The following is a 23,557-nucleotide window of genomic DNA, read 5'->3' on the forward strand; positions in this document are numbered from 1 at the left end:
AACATCCCGTTTCACGTCCGGTCAAAGAAAATCTACTTTTAGAAACTCATTGGCTTCTTGTCCTTCCTTGGGCCCAGCAAAGCCTGGGACTCCATCTTGGGGAAATTGTTACTGTAGCAGTTAACTCCCAGCGGCCTCGTTTTATTTAATACACTGGGCATCTCTTGGCTTTTACTCTGTGGTTGTGCAGATTTCCGGTGAGGATGCTGCACTCAGCGAGTCTGAGGGAAGAGCTAGCAGTGTTTGCTAAAGCAACCTTGGATATCAAGGGCCTACTTAATATGTGGCTCTTGGACTGGGGATTCCGGTGCGATTCCGTCACGAGCTGTCCAGTGTTAAGGGCTAAGGGGACACAGCGCCCCCTGAAGGGAGTGCGGATTAAAGCTGCTAAATCAGGCCCACGAATATCACGTGGTCGCTTCTCCACCAATTGAAAATTAATAATCGCTTCCTCTGTTCCCCGTGGAAACAACCCCGCCCCCTGACCCTCCCGCCCCATTCAACCCTGAGGTTTTGGCGTTGTATTGAGTGTTTAATCTGACAATCAAATGCCTGCGCCTTCTGGCTGGACACCTTGCTTCCGCTAAGCAAGCTAGTACACTGATTGGCCAATAAAGCAATAGCTGTTACGATATAGTCCAATAATCCTCATCCTGGGCGGGGTCTAATGAGGATGTAGGGCCAATCAGCGGCGGTGTTGCTTTTGCGGCTCCACGTCGGCACCAGCTGCGGGGCAAGATGGAGGCGCTGATTTTGGTAGGAGCCGGAGGGGCAGCCGAGGTGCTGCGGTGTCCAGAGGGGCTGGGAGTTGGGGTTCATCCTGACTGGGAGGGGGTAGAAAGGGGGAATCCCGGGTAATCCTCGGGGACCGAAGGTTCTGCCAGCCCCTGGAATAAGCGTGTGGCCTGGTGTAGGAACTGTAGGAGGTAAAGCCTCGGTTTAGAGTAGAAAGCTCTTCCGGGGAGAGGGCAGAATCCGTGGAAAGTTGAAGGCAGCACATGGAGTCCTTAGAACGCATAGGATCATCAGCATACTGAATTGGGGTCCTTTAGGTTTCTCCTGATTCTGAGCATTATGGATGATACTCTGATTTGACTTTCTCCAGACCTCCAAACTGGCCCCAAATTGTAGGACTAGACTGCAGTTGTTTGTTATCACAGGATCCTCCTGGTGGTTGTCATAGTTTGACTCTCCGTTGACAGTTCTGTTACATATCTTAAAAAAACGGTTTTCTTTTTACTTAGGTCTCCTGTTAATCCCTGTTATGTAGTTTTGTCATGGTAAATGTATTCCATCAAAGTTCTGGAGTACCTGATAAGTTAGCATGGATTAAAGAATATTTTTTCCAGACTCCTTATTCTCTTCTTTTTTCTCTCCTTCTAAGGCGTTAGGAATTCTTATTGTAAGATCTGAGATGCTAACTCTCCCTCTGGTTATATGAGAATTTTGGTGGCTAAAAGAGTGTTTTAGCTTCTTTACCCGTATAATCCCTTTTGCCTGTTAAAACAAAATACTGTTACCCTTTCTTTAGAACCAGACTGGAGGATTTCTCTCTAAAGTGCTCTGTTTTACAGTCTGGGGATGTTAATATGTATGTGTGTATAGGAACTCAGCGGCCAACCTCCTTCCTTGATTAACTCCAGGCTCTTTCCAGAGACGTTTTCTTGCATCTTTTTCTGCTCTAATACATGTACATATCCAGATTTTCATCAGGTAGAAGACAGTAACAGGTTTGGTTTCTTTCAAAATGGCAAAGATAGGGATAATTCCTTCTCATCATGTGAATTGATCAAGTCTAGGTAACGAGCTTAAAATCTGAGGTTTTTAAAAACTTTTTATTTTTTGGGGCGCCTGGGTGGCTCAGTTGGTTGAGCATCTGACTTCGGCTCAGGTCATGATCTGGCACTCTGTGAGTTCAAGCCCCGCGTCGGGCTGTGCTGACAGCTCAGAGCCTGGAGCCTGCTTCAGATTTTGTGTCTCCCTCTCTCTCTGCCCCTCCCCTGCTCATGCTCTGTCTCTGTGTCGAAAATAAATAAAATTAAAAAAATTTTTTTTTTATTTTTTAATTAATCTCTGCGCCCAGTGTTGGGCTCTAACTCATGACCTGGAGATCAAGAGCCGCAGGCTCCGCTACCTGAGCCAGCCACACACCTCCTGAGTAGTTTTTAATAAGTTATTTTCTGTACCAGGCAGTTAGCCAGTATTCTTAACCAGTTAACAGACTAGGATAAATTCCAGGGAATTGGTTTCTTTGGAAATTTTTAGGAATTTTTTAAATGCTCCCTACATCTGTTTACAAGGGAGCCTGCTTAGAGGTATAGGAGTGAGGGACATGATGCTTGGGGAGCCGTCTTAATAAGGGATGTGTGTGTAGTGGTGAGTTGCGGGAGGTATATGTGAAAATCTCACACATTTTCTCTTACCTCAGTTTTCAGTCTGCTTCCTTGTTGAAGTCTATTTCAGTCTGCTTCTTCCTTGTATCCATTTTGATCTGTACCCAGGATGCCAGATTCCTGCTACCTTGGTGAGGTACCCCTGAACTTTGCTTTTAAAACCATATTGATTCTGGGGTGCCTGGGTGGCGCAGTTGGTTAAGCGTCCGACTTTGGCTCAGGTCATGATCTCACGGTTTGTGAGTTTGAGCCCTGCGTCAGGCTCTGTGCTGACCGCTTGGAGCCAGCCTGGAGACTGCTTCGGATTCTGTGTCTCCCTCTCTCTCTGCCCCTGCCCTGCTCATGCGTGCGCTGTCTCTCTCTCTCTCTCTCTCTCTCTCTCTCTCAAAAGTAAATAAAAAAATAATAAATATAAAACCGTATCGATTCTTTGTCATGAGAAATCTATGTGATGGGTTTAGGGAAAACCAAATTATAGAGAAGAGGGCTTGCTCAGGGAAGCACGTACTGGAGGATACCTCTCCAGTATGCAGAACTGTACTTTTAAACATCAATTATATAAAGCATTTATTGGGGACAAAGTACTAACAGGTATCAATTCGTGTGCGTTTCTCCAAAGTTCTTATGATATTAAACTAATATTTTCCTTCCTCTGTGTCAGCTCTTTACAATTTCATTATATTTTGGGCCCCCAATTAAGAATTTATGTATCTTTCTCATCATTCCAGCCTTTCTCAGCCAGAGTTCTAGGAGAGAAGTAAGCCTAAGGCATTCATTAATGTAATGAATCAACTTCTCTGTATCCACAATGGCACTAGTTTGTACCATCCTTGGGAGAGGTTAAAAAAAAAAGTAGTCATTTAAATAGTTTTCAGTATTCAGTGCTTCAGATGAGGAACCCTAGTTGAGAATCAGGTGATACTTCCTAATTGTTTATTTCTCTCTACCCTCACAAACTGGATCATGGAATTTAGCTCCATCGGATTCAGAATCACCCTTCTGCACTGGTCCTTTTTAACCTCATGCCTTCCTCTGTTTACTCAGCAGCACCTCCTGAGTACTTAAATCACCATCGTCGTGAAAAGTATGAGGAATCCCTGGATCTTACCTTAGCTGTCTCCTGAACTAGAGTTTACTGTACCCAGATAATATTTAACAGACCACTCCTTAAAGAGGCAGACACCTTCTAAAGTTCTTGTAGGCTTCCTTCGTTCACATTTTTGTTTTGACTGGACCTCTAGGGAAAACTGATGAATGTACATTCCTCTGTCCTCACCTCCACAAGGCACACAGCCATAGGGTATTGAGAAGAAGGGAACAGTAATCTAGAGGGGGTCAAGAAGAAACATCTGCCGAAACTTAATCTGATTATGGGAACTTCTAAATACCAGTAGGTTCCCTTCATTTAGGTACTTTACAGTGGGTCACATTTCTTTTTTGAATTAAGTAATCTAGCTCTAGGTTTCAAGTAGACTTGTCTAATCTTTCTCAGGTCCTGTTGTTGTCTCCTAAGGAAAGAGACCCTTTCATCAACTTCCTTCCCAGTGCTTAATAGTGCTCCCAGCCTGCATCTTTGTACTTAACTTCCTCTCTCCTGCTGTTTTCTGCTGATGCTCCCTTTCTTAGCTGTGAATGGAGAGGGATCTCTACAGGTCACCATTCTCCATTAATAACCTATGAAATCTTAAAGATAATGACTTACTCCCTTCCTCCCTTCCCCCTTTACCTTATTTTTTTTCTTTTCTTTTTCCTCTCAAAGCTGAATTGCTCTAGCAGTCTAGATCCTTAAATCTTTCCTCATAGGTTTCATTTTTCCTAAACCTCTCTGGATTCACTTTCTGAGTGTTTTTCCAGTGCTTTTCAGACTAGACTTAATTCCATTCTTTCTCTCCCTTTATACCATTTTTTATCCTAAAACAATGACCACATCCCAAGTTCTAAGACTCCTTCAAACATCAGGGCATCCAGAGTGCACAAGAGCGTGCATCTTCGTGGAGGAGGAAACTATGCAGAATACATCAATGACTTAAAGGTTGATACTGCTCTGTGGCCTTCGCTTCCTGAATCATCTTAATGGGGCTTTTGTTAAATTCCTTTGGCACTAACAGTAGAGGTACTTGGCCTGAATGCCCCCTCCCCCTGCTCTGGGCAAAGGTATCAATTACATTAAGCCCCCAAAGCACTCCCATCTCGTTCCTGGCAGTCCCTTGTGCCCCTCTCCCAGCTGCGTCCTTGCCGGTGCCTGGCCCCTCCATTTCGTTAGGAGAAGCAATCTCCTCGATCCTGCGCCGTGGAGATATATTTCTCAGCTAGGGCGCGAGCTGTGCCAGCACTGCCCCCGGTGAGGTCCCTGGCAGCCATAAAAATTTTTATTGTGATTATGTTGGTGTCGGGGTGTCCATCTGGGTTATTGCACACCTAGTTTAATTGATTGAAGTTTAATTTATTGACACTTCAAATTAAATGATCAGAATAAACTGTGCTGTTACTCTGGCCGGCTTGTTTTAATGGTTGATTGCTGGAAGCAGACCTCTGCTTGAACTAAAACCCCCAAAGAGCAATTGACGCTGCTTCTAACTCTCTCCGTGTCTTGCCCTCCAAGAAGACCTCGTTATAGATTTCCGACGTATTTATATATATTTTTTCCCTCTCCTTCACAGTGGTGGGAAAGAGTTGGTCCCCTGCAAGGTATAAATTATATCAAAGGTCTAGGGGAGCTGTCACATGGTCAAAAGAGGAGGAGGGGGTCTCCATGTGAAGAAAGACCTTTGAGAAGCCAGGTCTTCCCTGTGAAGCAGAGGATGAATGCAATTATCCAGATATTTGAGGGAGCCTAGTGGCAGATTTAGGGTCTTTTTTTTATCTAGATATCTGCTACTGTTCTTTACTCCGCTGACACGACTTGGTTAGAGTTAGGATATTGACCACTAGTCATGGAAAGGGGAAATCAAGAAGCAAATAAAGGATCGAACAGGAATACTGAATCCGTGTCCACCTATCCACTTACACTAGAGTAATTAGAAAGATGGAAGGCAGAGTGCCCTCAAGCAGCTGACGAAGATGGATTGGGGGGTTGAGTCCATGCGCGTCATAAGATGCCTGTACTGGCAAGGGCCCTCTCACGTTCCGTCTTCCCTGATGCTGTGCAGAATAGGTTTTCTCCCAGATCAGATTATTGGAGGAGTTCTCTTTATCCTTCGATTTCCTAGCTTTCCTCTTCTGGCGTTTGACCACACCCATCTCTTCAGAAGACTTTCCTGCTGTGTAACCTAAGTCACATGTTGCAGGTGAAATGCGTGTCTCCTTATCTGGGCGTTTAGTTTTCCCACTGTCAAGGCAGGTATCTCCACCTACAGCCAGATGGTTTGGATAGCTCTACCAATTTTCTTCAACTCCTTTTCTATTATTTGTATACTTTTTAGAGGGAGACTGAAACTGGGGCAGAGGATAGCAATTAGGCCTTAGGACATGATTTTGAATTTTGGGTTGGTAGACTGAAAGACAAACACAGAGGCTGTCGACCCATTCTTTTAGGCTAGCAGATTAGGGGCAGGGTAGATAGCCCGAAATGTTATAAACAAGAACTCTGCAGAAATAGATCTAGTTCCATCGGATTTTTCCCTTTACTGATGATATTTAAATGAGAGCTCTTGGATTACCCAACTGGGAAGACGGGAAGTTCTAATGTCGCTCTCAGGCCTCAGGTGCCAAGTGCTCTGATTTCTGCTTGTTCGACTTGTCTCTCTTTCCAGTGCTGCTTTGCTTTGTCCTGCGTTTGTGTAATTTTTCTTTTTTTTCTTTTTTTTTAAATTTTTTTTTTTTTAACGTTTATTTATTTTTGAGACAGAGAGAGACAGAGCATGAACGGGGGAGGGTGAGAGAGAGGGAGACACAGAATCTGAAACAGGCTGTCAGCACAGAGCCCGACGCTGGGCTTGAACTCACCGACCGCAAGATCATGACCTGAGCCGAAGTCGGCGGCTTAACCGACTGAGCCACCCAGGCGCCCCTGTGTAATTTTTCATAATAGTTGGAGAATGGACTGTGCACCCTCTGGGGAAAACTTCTCCAGATGAGGTTTTCTGAAATTAAAAAATAATAATAAGTTCTAGGCTCAGACTCACAACCCTGAGCCCAAGGGTTGCATACTCTACCGACTGAGCCAGCCAGGTGCCCTGGCTTTCTCAGTTTTAAGAGAGGACCTGAGATTTTGCATTTCTGAAGAGCTTAGGCTCAGTTATCTTTGTCCTTGCCTGTCTCACAGCCACCAAGTTCAGTCACTGAAAGCTGGAGGGGTATGGTGCCGACCTTTGCTCCCCCTGCTGGCTGTGTTAGTTTTCTCAGTCATATTTATTAATTTATGAAGGCCACACACATATTTATTGAAGTCATTATTTGGTTCGAGGCAGAGGAGAGGAGGTGATTTTCAAAAGTATCATTCATTTCCCCCTTTCCCCCTCCCCTCTCCACACCATCTTATTATCCTCACAAAGTATCATATTTAATTCTAACTGGGCTCCTTGAAATCATAAGAATTTGTGAATGTGTAGTTTTCTGGTAACGGGGTCCATAAATTTCATCAGCTTATCAAAAAGATCTGCTGTAACTTAAGGTATTAACCTTAACTGATCTAGGTCAGGCCTCTCATTTCTCTGATGAAGAAGCAGAGTCCCCCAGAAAGGTAGAACTTGAGTTAATGGCCGACCCAGATTACAATAAAGGATTTTAGGAGTTCGGAGACATTTTCTCCTATAGTGGTTGAGTTCTTAGTGACCGTGCTTTCACATTTTCTGTCTCTGTCAGGAAGATTCTTTCTAGGTGTCTTTTCCTGACGTCACTTCTTCCTTCCTAAGGGTTGTGTTCACGTTCCTCTTTATAACCAGTATTTGGTCTCATGGCAACTGGGTAATGTTCTGTGGTACCTGTGGCTCCTGGTCTTTCCTGAGTTGTGCTTGAATCTAAGCAAACTCTTGGGTAGTGTGTGAAAACTATGCTTCCCTGTCAAAGCCTTGAGCTAATTCTTCTTTTTGTTTGAAGTCCCTAGGCTTGTGGCTGGCAAATTGGAGCCCTCAACCCCAGAGGAGCTTTTCATGTTAAAGGAGTTGGCACAGAGTCAGGGAGCAAAATACCTGCTTAGCTATGTAGAGCAGCTGGGAGTGGTATCTAGGGATTTTTCCTTCTAGTTTTTACCGTCTTGGTTTTGCTCTATAAATAGAGTTGGGGCACCAGGGTGGCTCAGTTGGTTGAGCATCTGACTCTTGATCTCAGCTCAGGTCCTGATCTCAGGGTCCTGAGTTCAAGCCCTGCGTTGGGCTCTACGGTGGGCATGGAGCCTACGTTAAAAAAAAAAAAAAGGGTCGAGGGAAGAGCGTCTTGTTTCTTGTTGATCAAGACCTGTTGCTAAGCCAGGGTACTACTTTTTGGCATGGCCATAAAGATTTCTTTCTAAGTGGGAAATGAAGAACTTTCTAGGAATTTCAACCAGGTTCTTACTTGCGCCCCTTCAGCTGTGTGGATAGCATCCTCTAGCTCCACAAAGCCTTCTTGGTCACGTCTCCCCCCCCCACCCCCCGTCCCTGTGAATTAAATAAAAATTATTGGTCTTAGCCCCCAGATATCCTGTGTGCCTGCTGCAAAGATTCCCCTCTCTCCACCGCCCCCCCTTTCCTCTTCTGGTGACATTTCATGATCTTACCCCAGAGTGCCTTCTTACTCTGTACGCTGTGAACTGACTTAATTCAGTGCTCTTTCAGAGCCTATCTCTCCTAGTTTGACTTACAAGACACACAGAGAACTTCTATCCAGAGCTGCCTTTTTAATATTTTTGCTGATTACACTGCTGAGGAAGCTGCAGGTCATTTGAAGGCCCACAGGGGGCAGCACTAGGAATGACTTCCCCTGTAGTCCCCCGTGTGCTAGTCGCCGGGGTACTGGGAGGTGTTTTTCACCAGACCACAGAAATCCTCTGATTGAGATCGGAGACTCCTTTGCAGCAGGCTGGTTGCTTGTTTGGTGTTGTTTCAGCGCTCCTGAGGAGTCCCGTCTAATTTCCTTGACAATAAAAACGTACATGAAAATCTATCTGAGCCACCCAACCTCCCACAAACAATCTGCCTACATGTCATTTCCAGGCACTATTAGCATTTGAGGTGAAGTTCTGTTATACACTCAGGCTGTGGCTCTCTGAAAGTCAGTGCATCACAGAACTTTGTCTCGAAAGCTTTCTAGCAGCTACACATTTGGGAGTGGGAGGGAAGAATAGACCTTTTAAATCCTTTGAACCTGGCCTAAGCTTGTAGGGTCTTTTTCAGTAATCAGCATTTAATGTGTTACAAGGTCAAACCTAGTCCATTGTCCAGGAGGCCCATTTCTCAATAGCTGGGAGTTATTTATAAACTTGCCCTTTGCAAAAACTCAAAATGAAATTACATTACCAGTCATGGTTTCTGGGGCCTTTAAACTGGCTAGTTTTATGGTATGAGAGGAACTCTTGGCCTCCCCCTCCCGAGAGGTAAAGGCCCCAGGCTGAAGTGGCACCGGCTGTAGTCAGGAGGTGGCAGGAGACAGACGTAAAGGAGACGCTGCTGGCTCCAGCTGTAGCAGAGTTGAAGCAGCATCCGCTCATGCCTCAATTCTTGGCTTTATTGAGTATGGTTATTCCCTCGTTTGAAATGACCAGCCTTTCCTCCAGTGCCTTCTTACCTCTCTCAGAGTCAGATCTGGTCTTCTCCCTGCCTTCCTTTGCCTGCCTTTTATCCTTCCCAGTAACATCCAGTTCCTATTTGGGGGGTTTCCTTGATAACATCTTCTAGGAAGCCAGCGAGAAAGGCCCAGGAATCTCTTTCTGTCTTTGCCAGCAGTTTCAGGCACTCATACCCCAGTGGCCACAAAGGGCATTGTCTCTCTCCTAGTTGGCTGGTGGCTATAAGGGTTTTTCTTTTCTTTGGGATCCATCCCATTCTTTCTAGGGATGCCAGACTCTATGGCTGCAGGAACCAGTTATCTATGCCAGACTAATGCCCAGTTTAAACCATTAGGAAGCTCTCCAAGGTTTCTGTGAATGTGGAGAGAAGAACAGAGCCAAAGATTTCCAGGGGAAAGTAGGAAAAATGCTCTCTTCCAAATTTCCTTCCCTGTGGGCTTCTTTTCCTCTGTGAAGGAAACTCATTCCCACTGGTGTCTCCCTTTTGGTCATTTGAGGTTGGACCCTCAAGTTGCTATGGAATTAAGCCTGCTTTATGGGGAGATCTTTCTGTGGGGGTTAGGAGTGAGGAAAGCTTCTCTATTTGTGACCTTTTAGATGAGACTCTAGAAGACTTGCCTCTGCTAGACACAGAGTTCCTTAGTTTGAGACAGACTATTTATTCCAGGGAGTAATGTGTATAGAGTGGGCATCTCTATGGAGTGTTGATCAGAGCAGAGATATGTTGGTAGTAGTATCACCCCAAATGGCCACACCGGAACGTATACCGATACATGGAAGTCTAATTATAGGAGTTCCCCTAGAGGGGTGCCTGGGTGGCTCAGTCAGTTGAGCACCTGACTTCAGCTCAGGTCATGATCTCATGGTTCGTGGGTTCGAGCCCCGCGTTGGGCTCTGTGCTGACAGCTCGGAGCCTGGAGCCTGCTTCGGATTCTGTGTCTCTCTCTCTCTCTGCCCCTCCCCGCTCATGCTCTGTCTCTCAAAAATGAATAAACGTTAAAAAAAAAAAAAAAAAAAGAGTTGCCCTGGACACTTACTACTTCAAGAGATTTTTGCCTTATTCTCAAACTTCATTTCTTGTCACAATTATCCAGTAAATACTGAGAGTTTAGTGTGTGACATGTTCTGGACACTTGGAATAAATCAGTGAACAAAAGACAAAAATTGCTATTGTCAAGAATTCAGGTGAGGAAAGCTTACATTCTTCATCACCCTGTTGTCCAAACACTGGGTTCCCTTTACTCTCATTCTTAATTCCCCGAGGCAGGGTTGGCTGTTTGCGTGGAACCAGAAACCTCCTGGCGCCTCATGGGACAGTTTACCTTTGTGGAGGTTGCAGTTTCTGGATCCTTGGCAATAATTCTTTCATGCTCACTCTTGGGTCTTTATTAAACACATGCCACATGCTTGGAGGTTACATTTGGCCCCTGTGAGAACCGCGGGTTTCCTAAGCAAGGCCAGGAAAGGGAGGCAACAGCCCTGTCTCACAGCACAGGGGAGGGAGAGCAAGGGTAAGTAATGTTGATTAGAAATTCAAGGAATGTGGGACTCCTGGGTGGCTCAGTCGGTTAAGCGTCCAACTCTTGTTTCGGCTCAGGTCATGAGCTGGCGGTCCATGAGTTCGAGCCCTACACTGGGCTCTGTGCTGACACGCGGAGTCTGCTTGGGATTCTCTGTCTCTGGTCTCCTTCTCTCTCTGCCCCTCCCCTGCTCACTCGCTCTCTTCTCTCTCAAAAATAAATAAACATTAAAAAAAATTCAAGGAATGTGAGGTGCGCCTGGCTGGCTCAGTTGGTGAAGCACACGACTCTTGATCTTGGGGTCGTGAATTCGAGCCCCACATTGGGCGTGGAGCCTACTTAAAAAATGCATTAAAAAAAAAAAAAGGAAATTCAAGGAATATGAGCCTGCAGACACCTTCTACACACATTAACACTGCCTCCCTTTCCTTCCTTTTCCTCTCCTGGTTAGCTGGTTCGTTAGAAGTTGCAGGAGTAGAGGAGCTTTTGCAATGTGATATGCTTTGCAGTTGGATGTAACCATTAAGGCTGAGGCCGTGGTTCCTTTACGAGAGCCATTATCCTCAAGATTTGATTGTTGATAGTGAAAGAACACTCCCCTCCTGCTCATTAACTCCAGGCTCCCGGCTTCTTAGACCCTCTACTTACTGCTTCGTAACTCCCCCAAAATTCAGAATGGTTTTTGTCTTGGCAAGTTAAGCGGTAGTGTTGGGAGTATCGTAGAGGAACTGGGATCATAGGGGAAGTCTTGGAAGATGGATGTCTCGCTGGGCTGCGTTCAGAACTGGTGTGTCTGTGTGCACGAGTGTGCACACGCATGCGTGTTTGTTTCCCTCTGCTCAGTGTGTGGGTGGTTCAGGGAAGGCTTGCTTTATGCCTCTGCATTGCTACTGCATTGGGACTGCAGAAACTTCCAAGTACACTAGGGCATTCAATCCTATTTTCAGATAGCCTCGTGCAGTGCCTATTAATTAATCTGGTCACATTCCATACCTACCTGTACGTGGGAGAGCAGGGAGGGAGGGTAGTTTGGAAAATAACTGTAGCATAATGTGTGGAAATAACATTCCATGACCTACCTTGATTAAATCCTCTGTGAGTCCGGCTCAGAGACACTGTTCCTCTGATGCTATTTTGGAGTTCTTTGTCGAAATGCCCCCTCCCTCAATTCAGTTCATTCACCACTTGATCGTTCTCGGCGGGAATTGTCTACATCTAACCAGGCTGGGGTAGGGGACATGCAGAGGCACCTCTGTATCCTCTTGCAGCCCCAGTGGGACTAGGGGAAGGTAGCTGGTTTGCCACTGGTAGCAGGAGCCTTCAGGACTGAAGGTATGTTCCTATCTCTTCAGGAACCCTCCCTGTATACTGTCAAAGCCATCCTGATTCTGGACAATGATGGAGATCGACTTTTTGCCAAGGTGAGATTCCCTTTGAAATTCACTGAGAAGCAAGACAAAGGCTGATTCTGAGATTTGGACCTGGGACTGCCCCCACTAACGCCTATTCCTTGATACTATAATTTTGAGAATTCTTCCATTTTCCTGTGACCACTCCAGATGAAAACCCAGACTGCTTCTGTCTCTTAGTTGCCCTGCTTCCACACTTGCCTTCCACAGATTTTGACCTCCTTTGTTGTCAGCATTAGAGCAGGGAAAACCTTGGGAACCTTGGTTTCTGAACAGTACAGTGTCTGGATATGAGAAGCAGGCTGCCCATGCCCATCACTCTTGTCCCCCTTCCTTTTGCGTTGTCACCCTGCCTGCGTTTTCCCAGGAAATTCTCTCGCAGTTCCAGGGTTCCAGCCCTAGGTCTGCAGTCACCACCAAGCTTGTTACCTCTTGATTTCCCCAGTGTGATGTTTCTAACTTTGGATCTATTGAAAGAGAGGAGAAAGGACACCCCTCTCCTCTCCCTCCATAGTCTCCCCCCTCTTGTGGAAATTTTTTCTGTCCCTGGTGTATTAACTCCGGGCGAGCACAGCATAAATCAATCAGCAGGTAGAGATTAGTTTAGAATTCACCAGCTGTTCCTCCCTGTAATTGGATGTAACTATGCAGGACACCTTTTGAAACAGTTATCCAGTTACTAAATGCCAGACCTGTCATAGGTCTTCAGCTGACTGCGACGGATTAGCCCCTAAAGAGCAGAGCGATTTAGCAGCCTAGTATCTCCGCCCCCGTGCCAGGGAGAGCTTGGGAGTGGGCTCAGCAACGTGCTAGATGGTCTCCTGTTTTCAGTTTTCAGAAAAGAGTGCTAAGATACGAGAGAGGTTGGATAGGCTTTGCCTTTCTTTAGAGGAAGGAGGTTTTTTGCAGCCTTTCCCCCATTCGTCAGTTTCATACTGTGCATGAGGGTCTGGAAGAAGTGTTCTGTGCTTCTAGTGTCTTTTGCATTCTTTAGCACTGCTCCCCCGATGTAGGGAAGCCCCTAGGAAGCACTCCATGAGATCAGTCTCGGGATTGCTCTCCTAGAGTGCAGACAGGGGTAGAGCTTCATCGTAGGGCTTGTAGGCCTCTGCCCTTACAGTCTTAGAAGTGTGAGGTGGGCTTGCCTACGGCAGGGTCCCTAAAATTTTTATTTATTTTTTTTTTATTATTCAATTACTCACTGCCCATTCCCTGCCTCCATAGTTCTTCCTTCTTCATGTCAGTGTTTTTCCCTCACCCCATGCCTTGAAGGAAAGAAATCCAAGATCCAGGGCAAAGCACAATCACTAATCATTCTGGGCTCCCAGCTCTAATGACCCAACCCATCTCCTTTCCCTCTGACCAGTACTATGACGACACCTACCCCAGTGTCAAGGAGCAAAAGGCCTTTGAGAAGAACATTTTCAACAAGACCCATCGGACTGACAGTAGGTCATTTTCATTTCACTGCTCCTGGTGTTGGGGGAACCGTGGGGGGCAGGGGGAGGGGCAGCAGGACTGCAGAGAAAGGATAAAACGACTGCCTCCTTTTCTCTTTTTTCCTCCTCCCCTCATATAATAAACTCTTCAGAAATGTAATGGGGAGGTGAGTGTACCTCACGCGGGAATACCGTGCTGGAAGGTTGGCTGTTAGCTACCTGTCTAGTCCCTGGATTTATGAGCCTCACTTGACAAATTTAACTGCAGCTCTGCTTATTGTACCGCATCCATTAGGGCAGGTAAATGGAAGTCTGTAAAGGTGACCGCTCTGCTTTTTCACCTCCGAAGGATCGACTAGTATCCTGTCTCATATACAAGGAGGGAAATAAGGGTAGTTGGCGGGGGAGATGGTTAGAGGAGAAGATACGTTTCGATTTCCCCAAGTTTATACTTCCCTTTTACCACCTGGAAAGAGAAAGCAGGTCAACTTTGGTCTTTGGACTTTATTACAACCTACCTTCCTTGAGCCCAAATAGCTGGATGCCAGGAATTCATGGGAACTCCTTCTACCTACTTCCTTATCTCAGGCCACCCACTGTTTCCACCTTCCCCCCACCCCCAGGTGAAATCGCCCTCTTGGAAGGCCTGACAGTGGTATACAAAAGCAGTATCGATCTCTATTTCTATGTGATTGGCAGCTCCTATGAAAATGAGGTGAGAATCCCCATCGCTCTTTGCTATTGCTGACTCCACTTCCTAAACCATAGGCAGGACAGTTACTGGTTCAGGACCCTAGGAGGGCCACGTCCCTCTGGCTTCTGACGGGGCTAATGAAGTTATCAGAGTCCTGCTGCCCTCACAAATGTGGCCTAGCAAACAAATCAACTTAGGGGCCCCTGGGTGGCTCAGTCAGTTGAGTGTTCACCTTCGGCTCAGGTCATGATCTGTGGTTTATGAGTTCGAGCACCACGTCGGGCTCTGTGCTGACAGCTCGGAGCCTGGAGCCTGCTTGGGATTCTGTGTCTCCCTCTTTCTCTCTGCCTCTCCCCTACTCGCACTCTGTCTCTCTCTCTCTCTCTCTCTCTCTCTCTCTCAAACATTAAAAAAAAATATTTTTTTAAATCAACCTAGAATGCAGGTTTTTCCCCACTTGCTCTTTTTTTTTAAGTTTTATTTATTTAAGTAATCGCTACACCCAACGTGGGGCTTGAACTCATGACCCCAAGATCAACAGTCACTTGCTCCTCCAACTGAGCCAGCCAGGCACCCCCCCCCCCACCATTGCTCTTTTATCTTCACGTTGGAGACACCAGATATGTTTTCATACATCCTGATATACGGTATCAAGGGTCTTCCCTGCATAATGTTTTCAGAGGTAGATTTCTGAGGTGTGGTCAAGGTCAAGGAGATGCTTGCTCCTACTATGAAGGCTCCACATCTGACTGAGCTTGGGTCAGTTAGCCAACATTCAGGGTCATGTTGAAGCCGTGCATTCTGAATGGGTCACTTGAGAAAACTGTGAATATAGTCCTAACCTGCTTCCTATGCACAGGAAAAGCTACTTACCTCAGGTAGCGACGTCTAGGAGAGTAGATAAGTAAAAATAAGCCCCCACCTAATTTGAAGCAAAAGTAAAAGTTTGAGAGAACCAATTCTTTCTGAGCTTTTACTGCTTTAAGTGCTTTGTAAGGTACATTGTTACCTAATCCTTACAGCACTTATGTGAGTTGTGGGTATTAGTGTTCTTGTTTTATAGATGAGGAAACCAAAACATGAGGAACAATATGAAATTGCTTGCATATGACCACTGTTGAACTATAGAAATGGCAGTTTCATATGGTTCAACCTAATAACTTTCCCAGGGACACACATATAGAAATGGCTCAGCTGGGATTTAAGCCCAACTCTGACTCCAAAGTCCATACTCTTTCCACTAACTCTCTGACCTTATTACTGTTTGGTTAATGATTTCTTTACCTAAGATCTCCGGTAACATATACGCAGTTGGTAAAGACCTGTAGAGGACTGCAATAGGAAAGTTTGAACAGTCTGGTCAGAGAGAGGTCTCAAATTGTGGGATCGTGTAGCAGAATTTATTTCTGCGAGAAACCACAGTTCCTCTTCCTGTTTTTGCTCTGACTTCCACCTTATGCTTTTGGTCCTTTGTGAAAGCCCATGTCTTTTGATGCTTAATGAATTGGCAGGTTTTGTTTTCAGGTAGCAGCTTTCAGGGCCTTGAACCTTATCCTTCTGCTTCTCCTGTCTCCCAACAGCTGATGCTCATGGCTGTTCTGAATTGCCTCTTTGACTCATTGAGCCAGATGCTGAGGTGAGCAGGCCATTCTTGACATCTGTTTGGGAGAGAAAGTCACTATTCATCAGGCCCAGGAATTTGTGGGGGAATTAGCAGAGGCTCCAGGGAATTGATTTACCTTGAGAAGTTAGGCTTATTATTTCAGAGTAATTTGCACTGATGGGGAAGACTGGATGGGAAGTGTGTCCCACCTGGGGGATAATTCTCCTAAGAAAGGGGATTGGGAGGGAGCAATGTCTGTCTACTCTCATATTACCCAGTGGCTCTGTCAGAGTTCTGAGTACCTTTAAGGTGCTTTTCTAGACTTCATTAGAAGATAGGGAAAGGGCAAGTGTGGGGAAGTGTCCCAGATGTAACATCAGTACCCTGGGAATGGAGGCAACACTCCCAGTTTTTAACTTTAGTCCTTAGTTTTTGTTTCTATAGGACAGGAAGAATATGCCATTTACCCTCGCCTCCCCTCCACCTCCCCAGCAGCCAGCCTCTGTTCCCCATGTAGATGGGCAACAGAAGAGATATAAGATACTTTCCTTGAAAACATCCAGGGCTCTGAACTTCATTCCCCCGGCAGCTCCCAAGTGAACCCAGTACAGACAGCCATCCGCCATCCGGAGCAGAACAGCAGGCGCTCTCAGCCCCACAAAATCAGCAGGGCGAATGGCTCAGATTTCCTCAGGAAGGGGATGATTTATTTCTTAGCCAGGTGAATGAATAGACTTCATTTCAGTGATCTAGTGAAAGAGTCAAGCTGACGGATGTGACTGGCCACATGTACAACCACCGGATCTGGAGCTGGTGGATGAGGGCCCTGACTGTTCCCAGCCCCCTGGTTGGGCTTCTTTTCAAGGCCTGAGAAGAGCTGGTGAGGGAGGGGGACGCAGGGGGAGCAGGGGAATGGGGAGAGGCTCAGAAAGTCTGTCAGAGCTTGAGTGCAAATAGAGTTTGCACTCAACTCCTCTCCACCTCCCGCCACCCCCAGATTGGATTCAGCTGTTTATTTGCTTTTTTCCACCCACTGATGGTAGTGTTTATGAGCAATGTCATGAGCAGCATCACGGTAGGTAGGGAAGAAACAGTAGCTCTGGATAATCAACTCTTGGATAGTCAGAAATTGACTATTTTTTTGACTCTCTTTCCTGACATTCCTGATCCTTACTTAGCAGCTAAGAATAGGAATAAGCTTAGAGTGGATTAGCCAAAAAGTTCTTATTTACTTACTTAACTTACTTTTTGGTCTGTGCGGTTGGTGGAGGCGTTTTGTTGGTCTCGTTTAGGATCCCCAACTCAGACGCTGTGCTAGGTTCCTATGTGTCTTAGGCTGATTTTTCTCTTCTCTTGGGGACTCAGGAAAAATGTAGAAAAACGAGCTCTGCTGGAGAACATGGAGGGTCTCTTCTTGGCTGTGGATGAAATCGTAGATGGAGGGTGAGTTTTCCGACCTGCCTGGAACCTCCTTGGAGCTGGGGTGAGAGGGTGGGATCGTTGCCTCTGTCCTAAGGCAAGTGGCCTTAGTGACCAGAGTATCCCCACAATGAGTCTGTCCTTCAGGCCAGAGTGAACGATGGTCTCTTCTTTGTCTTCTTAGGGTGATCCTAGAGAGTGATCCCCAGCAAGTGGTACACCGGGTAGCACTAAGGGTAAGCAAGAGTGTGCTCCCCTACATCCCCCGTCTACTCACCCTCTAGGGCCAGACCTGCTAAATTTATCTAAAGGTCAGGGCTCGTAGAATACATACAACCTTCTCCTCCCCTTTCAAATTCTCATTGTCTCAAAGAGGGGAAGCAGAAGGGGCCTACTTTTGTCCCTAACCTGCTACCTAGCGTCTCATACAGTCTTTGCCCAGAGGGGACATTTAGTACATACTTAATTGAATCAAAGATGAGTAAAAGAAACTTTAATATTAATGATTCTGAAACTATAAAGGAAGTTGAGGTTGGCTTATACTTCCTTTGGGGATGGATCCCAATCAAGTGAGGCAGAGGAGTGTCTTTCTTGTCATAAAGTCTTCACATAACTAAGGACAGCACCTGTCTATCAGGAAGCATTTATTTGCAGAACCTCAGTCCTCTTTGGTGCTAGGGATACCAGAAAGGGGCCTTTGGGTTAACCGTAGAAGCCTCCAGGTCTGCTGGGGAGACAATGGTGGGTGTAGAGAGAGCCCACCAGCAAACTGTGGGGTGCCTCGATGTTTGAGCAAAGCAAATCTCCCCATTCATAGAATGTCCCAGCTCTGACCTCCACAGAGTGAAGGCTGACAGTGCCGGGTAATGGGAAATCTTCTCCCTTAACTGCCGTGGGCTCCATTTGCATAGTTTAATCTTCTCCTCTAACATATGTCTCTATGTGGCAAGAGAGAGGGTCCCCCCCACCACCCACTCCCGCCTTCCCCTTCTCAGGCTGCTGTTGCAGCAGTTTATTTCTTCAAATTAACATGCTGTCGTTACCCATCAGGCCTTGCGGGATCCATTAAATTACCCCTGGCTCCCCCTCATCCTGGCGATATTGATATTCAGGGAAGGTCTTCTCTGACTAGGGAATCAGGTCCCCCACCCCCAAGTTGAGGATCAGATAACCTGCTGATTACTTGGAATGGAATAAATCTTTTAAGAAGTCCTCCTGCCTTAAAACAGAGGATGGATGAAATGACCCTTTTCTGCTCACAGTCCCTCTGGCCAAGTAAAATTATGGCTGTACCACCTAGAAGGGACTGAGAAGTCGGGCATCTGCCTTTTCCTTCTCCACTACCAAACTTCAGTCAGGTCTCACTCCAGCTCTCTCCCATGCTAAATGCTTGTTTCTCCGTGCCATAGGGTGAAGATGTTCCGCTTACGGAGCAGACTGTGTCTCAGGTAGGACTTTCTCCTTTTCTTCCTCTCCAGATGGACTGGGTCACTAAAGAGACTAGAATAACACTCCACCCCAGCCCAAGTTGGAATGAGTCTAGAGACTGAAGACACATCTTTCTTGGCTCCCTCTTATTCCAGAGAACTGGGACTCCTACAGCCAAACACTCCCTACCCCACCCAACTCCTGTCCCACTTCCTTGTGAGCAGTGGCTGTCAGCCTTGCTCTGTACCCTTCAAACCCTCCCTGCCTGATGCCTCATTCAGTGATTTATTCCCCAGCAGAGGCTTGCCTTAAGCAGATGGTCTGTGTGCGTGCATATGCACGCGCGCGCGCGCGCGCGCACACACACACACACACACACACACACACACTCTCTCTCTCTCTCTCTCTCTCTCTCTCTTTCTCTTCTCTTATTATTCAAATGAGGGCTAAGCTGGAAATGCATATTCTAGAATAAGCAGGTTTTGCAGATCCATCCTGCTACTTTGCAGATAGACTGTCTACCTGATGCGGGAGGCAAGGGAGGGATTCTGTTTTCTACCTACTTGGAATTCTCACTAAGAAGCCCATCTGGATGTGGTAACCCCTCCTTTCTAACATATGTCCAGTAACCCCCAGTTTTTTTCTTTCCTCCCAGGTATACCTCTTCTCTCTTCATCCCCCCAGTGGATTTGAATTTTTTTGGAATTTCCCAAACTGACAACCCTCTAGGGCCTTAGAGAGCTTCTTCCCATCCCTCTACCCTTGGGGATTTTCTATTTGCCATTCTTCTAAGGACAGGGAAGGCAAGTGCGGGGAAGGAGAGCCCCAATCTCTGTCCTTGCCCCGCCCCCGCTCCCCTCCCCCAGGCAAGCCCCTCACTGCCGCTCTTGTCCCTGCAGGTGCTGCAGTCAGCCAAAGAGCAGATCAAGTGGTCACTCCTTCGGTGAAGACCTCACTGTTCCTGGCTCCTCACCCCCTCAGAAAATCCACATATCTGCTGTGACTTCTCATCCAGTCCCCCAACTGATGCTCTCAGGGTCATCTCGGGGATCACAAGGGATCCTTAAGTCTCCATCCTCTCTGTGGTTGCTCCCCCAAACCCCCACTTATGCTTCCTATTCTTTCACACTTTTTTTTTTTTTTTTTTTTTTAACAGCCTGGGAGTAAAGCTCCCATCAGATTCAAACGCAGGGTAGTAGGGAAAGCACCCTCTTCCTTTCTACACCGAACTGTGTACTCATGCTCTCCTACACCCCCCCCCCCCATATTTTCTTCTCAACTTCGGTGCCCTTTGCTGCAGCTACACTTGAGATCAAAGCAGGGGAAAGAATGTGCTGAGTGTTTTCCTCCCTTTGCCTTTACCAGGCCTTCATCCCAACAGCCCATATGTTAGCAAGGGGAGGGAGGGAGAGAATGTTTTTTCTATAGAATGAGTGGGGGTGGCATATTCCAGTCTCAGCCACAGCCCCACTCACTCACTGGCCTCAGCATTTCCTCCCATTCCTTCTTACTGCCCTGTCCTCCAGCCTTGGGAGAAAAGATGGGGAACAGCTCGTGGGCAGGGGACAGAGTGGAAGAAGTAGGGATTTAAATGTTATGGGCTAGGGCTTATAAAAGTCTGTATTTCAGTCACAGCTGCATTCTTAACCCTGATCCTGGCTTCTAGCTTCAGAACCGCTGTGGGTCTGTGAGTGTTCACTGTAGGACTGTCCATCTCCTGGTCCCACTACCTGGACTCTGTCCACCTTCGCCACCCCTGGGATCTTTGCCTGGCCTGTCTTCGCTGTGCCCTGGAGCAAAGCCGGTCCCTGAACTAAAACTCCCATTTTCATCCTGGGAAGAAGAGGTTTTGCTCAGAACTGGGGAGGGGGTGGGATTTGTGACTTGGGCCTCTGGGCTCTGTCCCCTTCGCTCTCCCCACGTGCATTTCACTCCTCTGCCCTGGGTCTGCAGTCTCTGTTGCTTAACCCCCTCTTCTCTCTGCCTCAGCCTTACATCCAGGCAGTAGGTCTGCGCTCTCTCCCTCCCTGGGTCGCTGAGAGAGGTGCCTTTCTTCCGAAAACCTTTGGGATTTGGATTCCCCCAGGAAGATGGGGGACGGAGCACCCCCTCTTGGGTCTAATCTTTTCCCCTGACCCAAAACTTCCCACAAAAATGTCTCAAAAAACACCTTCCTGAGGCTTCACTCTGCCCCACCCACTAACTGCCAGTTCTCCAAGACTGAAGTGGGATGAATAACCGGGCATATCTGAGGGGACGTTTTGGGGGTCAGAGACGTATGGAGTCAGGAGATAGCCACCCTCATCTACTGCTGTGCGCAAAGAGGAATAAAACAGATTTTTTTCCAAACTGCCTTTGTGTGATGTTTCTGTTCCTCTTCCTCTCTTTTTGGCAGCTGCTTCTATTCCTCTAGCCCCCCCCCCCCATCACTCCCCATCTTATAATATTTCTTCCCTCCTACCTCAGAGACTCCCCAGCATTCCACCTCCCCCCACCCCCACCCCCACCCCTAATTTACGGGGCTGTTTGCCTCCTTGGCATCCCTCCGTCCCCTCGCCTGGAAATTGGCGCCAGGGGTGGGGTGGGGGTGGTATTTTCTCAGTGGGAGTCCTGGGGAACCGAGCGCTCCCCCCCCACCCCCAAAGCCAGCTGCCGGCTCCCGCCTCAGCCATTAGTAACCCGGAGACGCGCACCTGCGTGGGGGCTCTCCTCAGCCCCTGCTCCCTTCCTGCACCTCCCACTCCTGCTCTGAAATGGCGCTGAGCGGGTTATTTATCGGAGCCAGCGCTGCTCCAGAAGGTCAGGACGGTGGTGTAAATAACCTCTTCTCGCCATTTCCCCGTCCCTCCAGAGCCTGCTCCCCTCCCCCTCCTCCACCTTTATTCGCACAAATGAATGTGGCTGGGCTGGCTCAGAGCCTGGCCCTGCATCTTAATGGGGCGGTGAGCTCACAAGATGGATTTAGCTGGGGGTTTTATGGTTGCCGCGGCGACGGGAGAATGCTTTGGTTTTCTTTCCCCCTTCCTCCGCAGGATTTTAAGGAGGGGGGAGCGTGGGGAGCCCTCCTCCGCACTGCAGTTTTGAAGGGTCTCCTCAGTCACCTCTACAGCTCGTAAGATGGGCCTTCAATCCCAGGAGTAAGCCAGAGAGACCACATTAGGACCTCGGGAAAGGAGGAGGGAAGGAAGGTGATGGGAGTGGGAAGAGCCTCTCCAGCATCAAGACATGAAACCGAGTTGTCCAGTCTTGCCTGCTGTATGAGAACCTGGCAGTTAAGCTCGTCAGCTGTGGGGCACCTGTGCCCAGAATCCCCCCTCAGCAGGTAGAAAAAAAAGAAAACGCTTGGGTTATCACCTCTGTAGTCCTGGATTGAAAGTTGGGGTATGGGGTGGCGGGCGGAGGGGGGGCTGGATGAGGGCTAGGGATCTTTGGTGTTGCCTGTCTGAGACGGGGAGGAAGCAGTGTCCGGCCTTAACATCCTAACCTTTCTACTTACCACCACCCAGCATTGACCCTGGTTGGGGGGTGGGGGGGAAGGCAGGTCAGTGCGAGCCTTGAGGGGTTGCTGATCAGTGACGGTGTGGAGAATGGAGCTGTATCTCAAACTTGAAATGCTCTGAGTTTGTTTCCCCAGCCTGGCCTCGTTTGAACTTTTCCTGCCTCCTCTGTTTCCCACGAGGAATGGAACTCTGGTGCCCCGGCCTGCCCTGGCCTACCCAGTCCCTTGGCCAGCAGCTTTCTTCCAGGACTATGAGCAAACCCTTCTCCAGCACTGACTAAAGCAGAGAAACCGGGGACAGGGGTCTGATCATTTCCCTCCATTGGTCTCTGATGCTGGGTCTCTTGTTTTGTAAGCTTTCCCTTCTTCCCCAGGGAACCCTGGGAAGCCCCTCCTCCCCTCTCCCCCTTCCTCCCCTTTGGCTGGGAAAGTGACTGCAGCCTGAACAGTGCCAGACACCTGCCTGCCAGATGTGGCGATTCCCCATTCTTCTTCCCCCCCTCCCCAAATGTCTATCCTCTACCCACCCCACTGAGCTCAGGCAGAGGGAGCCCCCCCACAGGGTGATTTAGTGCTACAGTCCCTCTTCCTCAAGTGCCCCCCTCCAGCTTCTCTCCCTTCCCCTGGTGCCCATGCCCCCCTCTTTTATCCCCCATGTCCTGCAGATGGCTTCCTGGTACAGACTCCTCCTCCTCCTCCTCCTCCTCTCACCCTAGGGTGCTGGCATGTTTAAGCCCCAGCTCCTGGACTGGAGAACGAATGGGTGGGGCAGAGGTGACTGGCCTCTCTCTCACCCATGGGAGAGTACATCAGCAGGGCTGAGGACAGCGGCAGCCACAGCTGATGTCACTGGTGGGGAGGGGAGGTGTTAGGGGAGGAGGAGGTGAGTGGGGAGGGAACCGGCACTCCAAGACTGTCTGCAGGGGAAAAGAGGTCTGTGAGACCTTCTCAGGTAGGTGAGAGAACCCAGAAATGTGGCTGCCTGCTGGACCTCACATCTTTGTTTCTCTGGCTGAGTCTCCAGATCTAGTTGCTGGATCTGTGTCGCACTATGACTCAGTAGATGCCCCTCAGCTCCTCCCATTCACACTGACCCAAAATACACTTACAGGGAACCTTTAGTCCTTACCCTCCTCTCTTTAGTGTTTGCTCTTCTGCAGCTTTTCTCTCTTCCTTCTCATCTTTACTTTTCCTCCCTTAGTTGAGCTTGTCTCCTTGGTCATCTGGCTTCCCTGTCCCCCCTTCCACCCCATATCCTAACACAGTATGGTCCCAGACCTCCCACCAAAGCAGGCACTCATTCAGAGCCTCTACTCTGAGGCTCTGGGGTGGCAGTGAGGTAGTGGGGCTGAAGAGAAGCAGAGGCAGGACGGATGGAGAGTCCAAGGAAATCGGAGAGGGGGGAATAAGATCGAGAAGCACAACGAAAGACAAAAATGACTGACAAAGA

The 23,557-nt window shown here is 47.8% G+C and overlaps 1 protein-coding gene across 2 annotated transcripts; it reads left to right on the forward strand.

The window, feature by feature from the left end:
- Positions 1-674: 674 nt before the first annotated feature.
- Positions 675-20,957, forward strand: COPZ1 (COPI coat complex subunit zeta 1). 2 transcript variants are annotated; one of them, XR_007153925.1, is made up of 10 exons: positions 675-756; positions 11,969-12,037; positions 13,392-13,473; positions 14,088-14,179; positions 15,739-15,794; positions 17,127-17,204; positions 17,365-17,416; positions 18,590-18,628; positions 19,264-19,411; positions 19,508-20,957. XR_007153925.1 is itself a non-coding variant. In XM_047866466.1 (9 exons), exons 1-9 carry the CDS (start codon positions 739-741, stop codon positions 19,553-19,555), a joined length of 534 nt encoding a protein of 177 aa, XP_047722422.1. In that variant the 5' UTR covers positions 675-738; the 3' UTR covers positions 19,556-20,957. The 2 variants fall into 2 exon arrangements, 1 of the variants encoding a protein (XP_047722422.1); XM_047866466.1 differs by lacking the exon at positions 19,264-19,411.
- Positions 20,958-23,557: the final 2,600 nt, after the last annotated feature.

Source organism: Prionailurus viverrinus, chromosome B4 (assembly GCF_022837055.1).
Source record: "Prionailurus viverrinus isolate Anna chromosome B4, UM_Priviv_1.0, whole genome shotgun sequence".
NCBI classification, from domain to species: domain Eukaryota; kingdom Metazoa; phylum Chordata; class Mammalia; order Carnivora; family Felidae; genus Prionailurus; species Prionailurus viverrinus.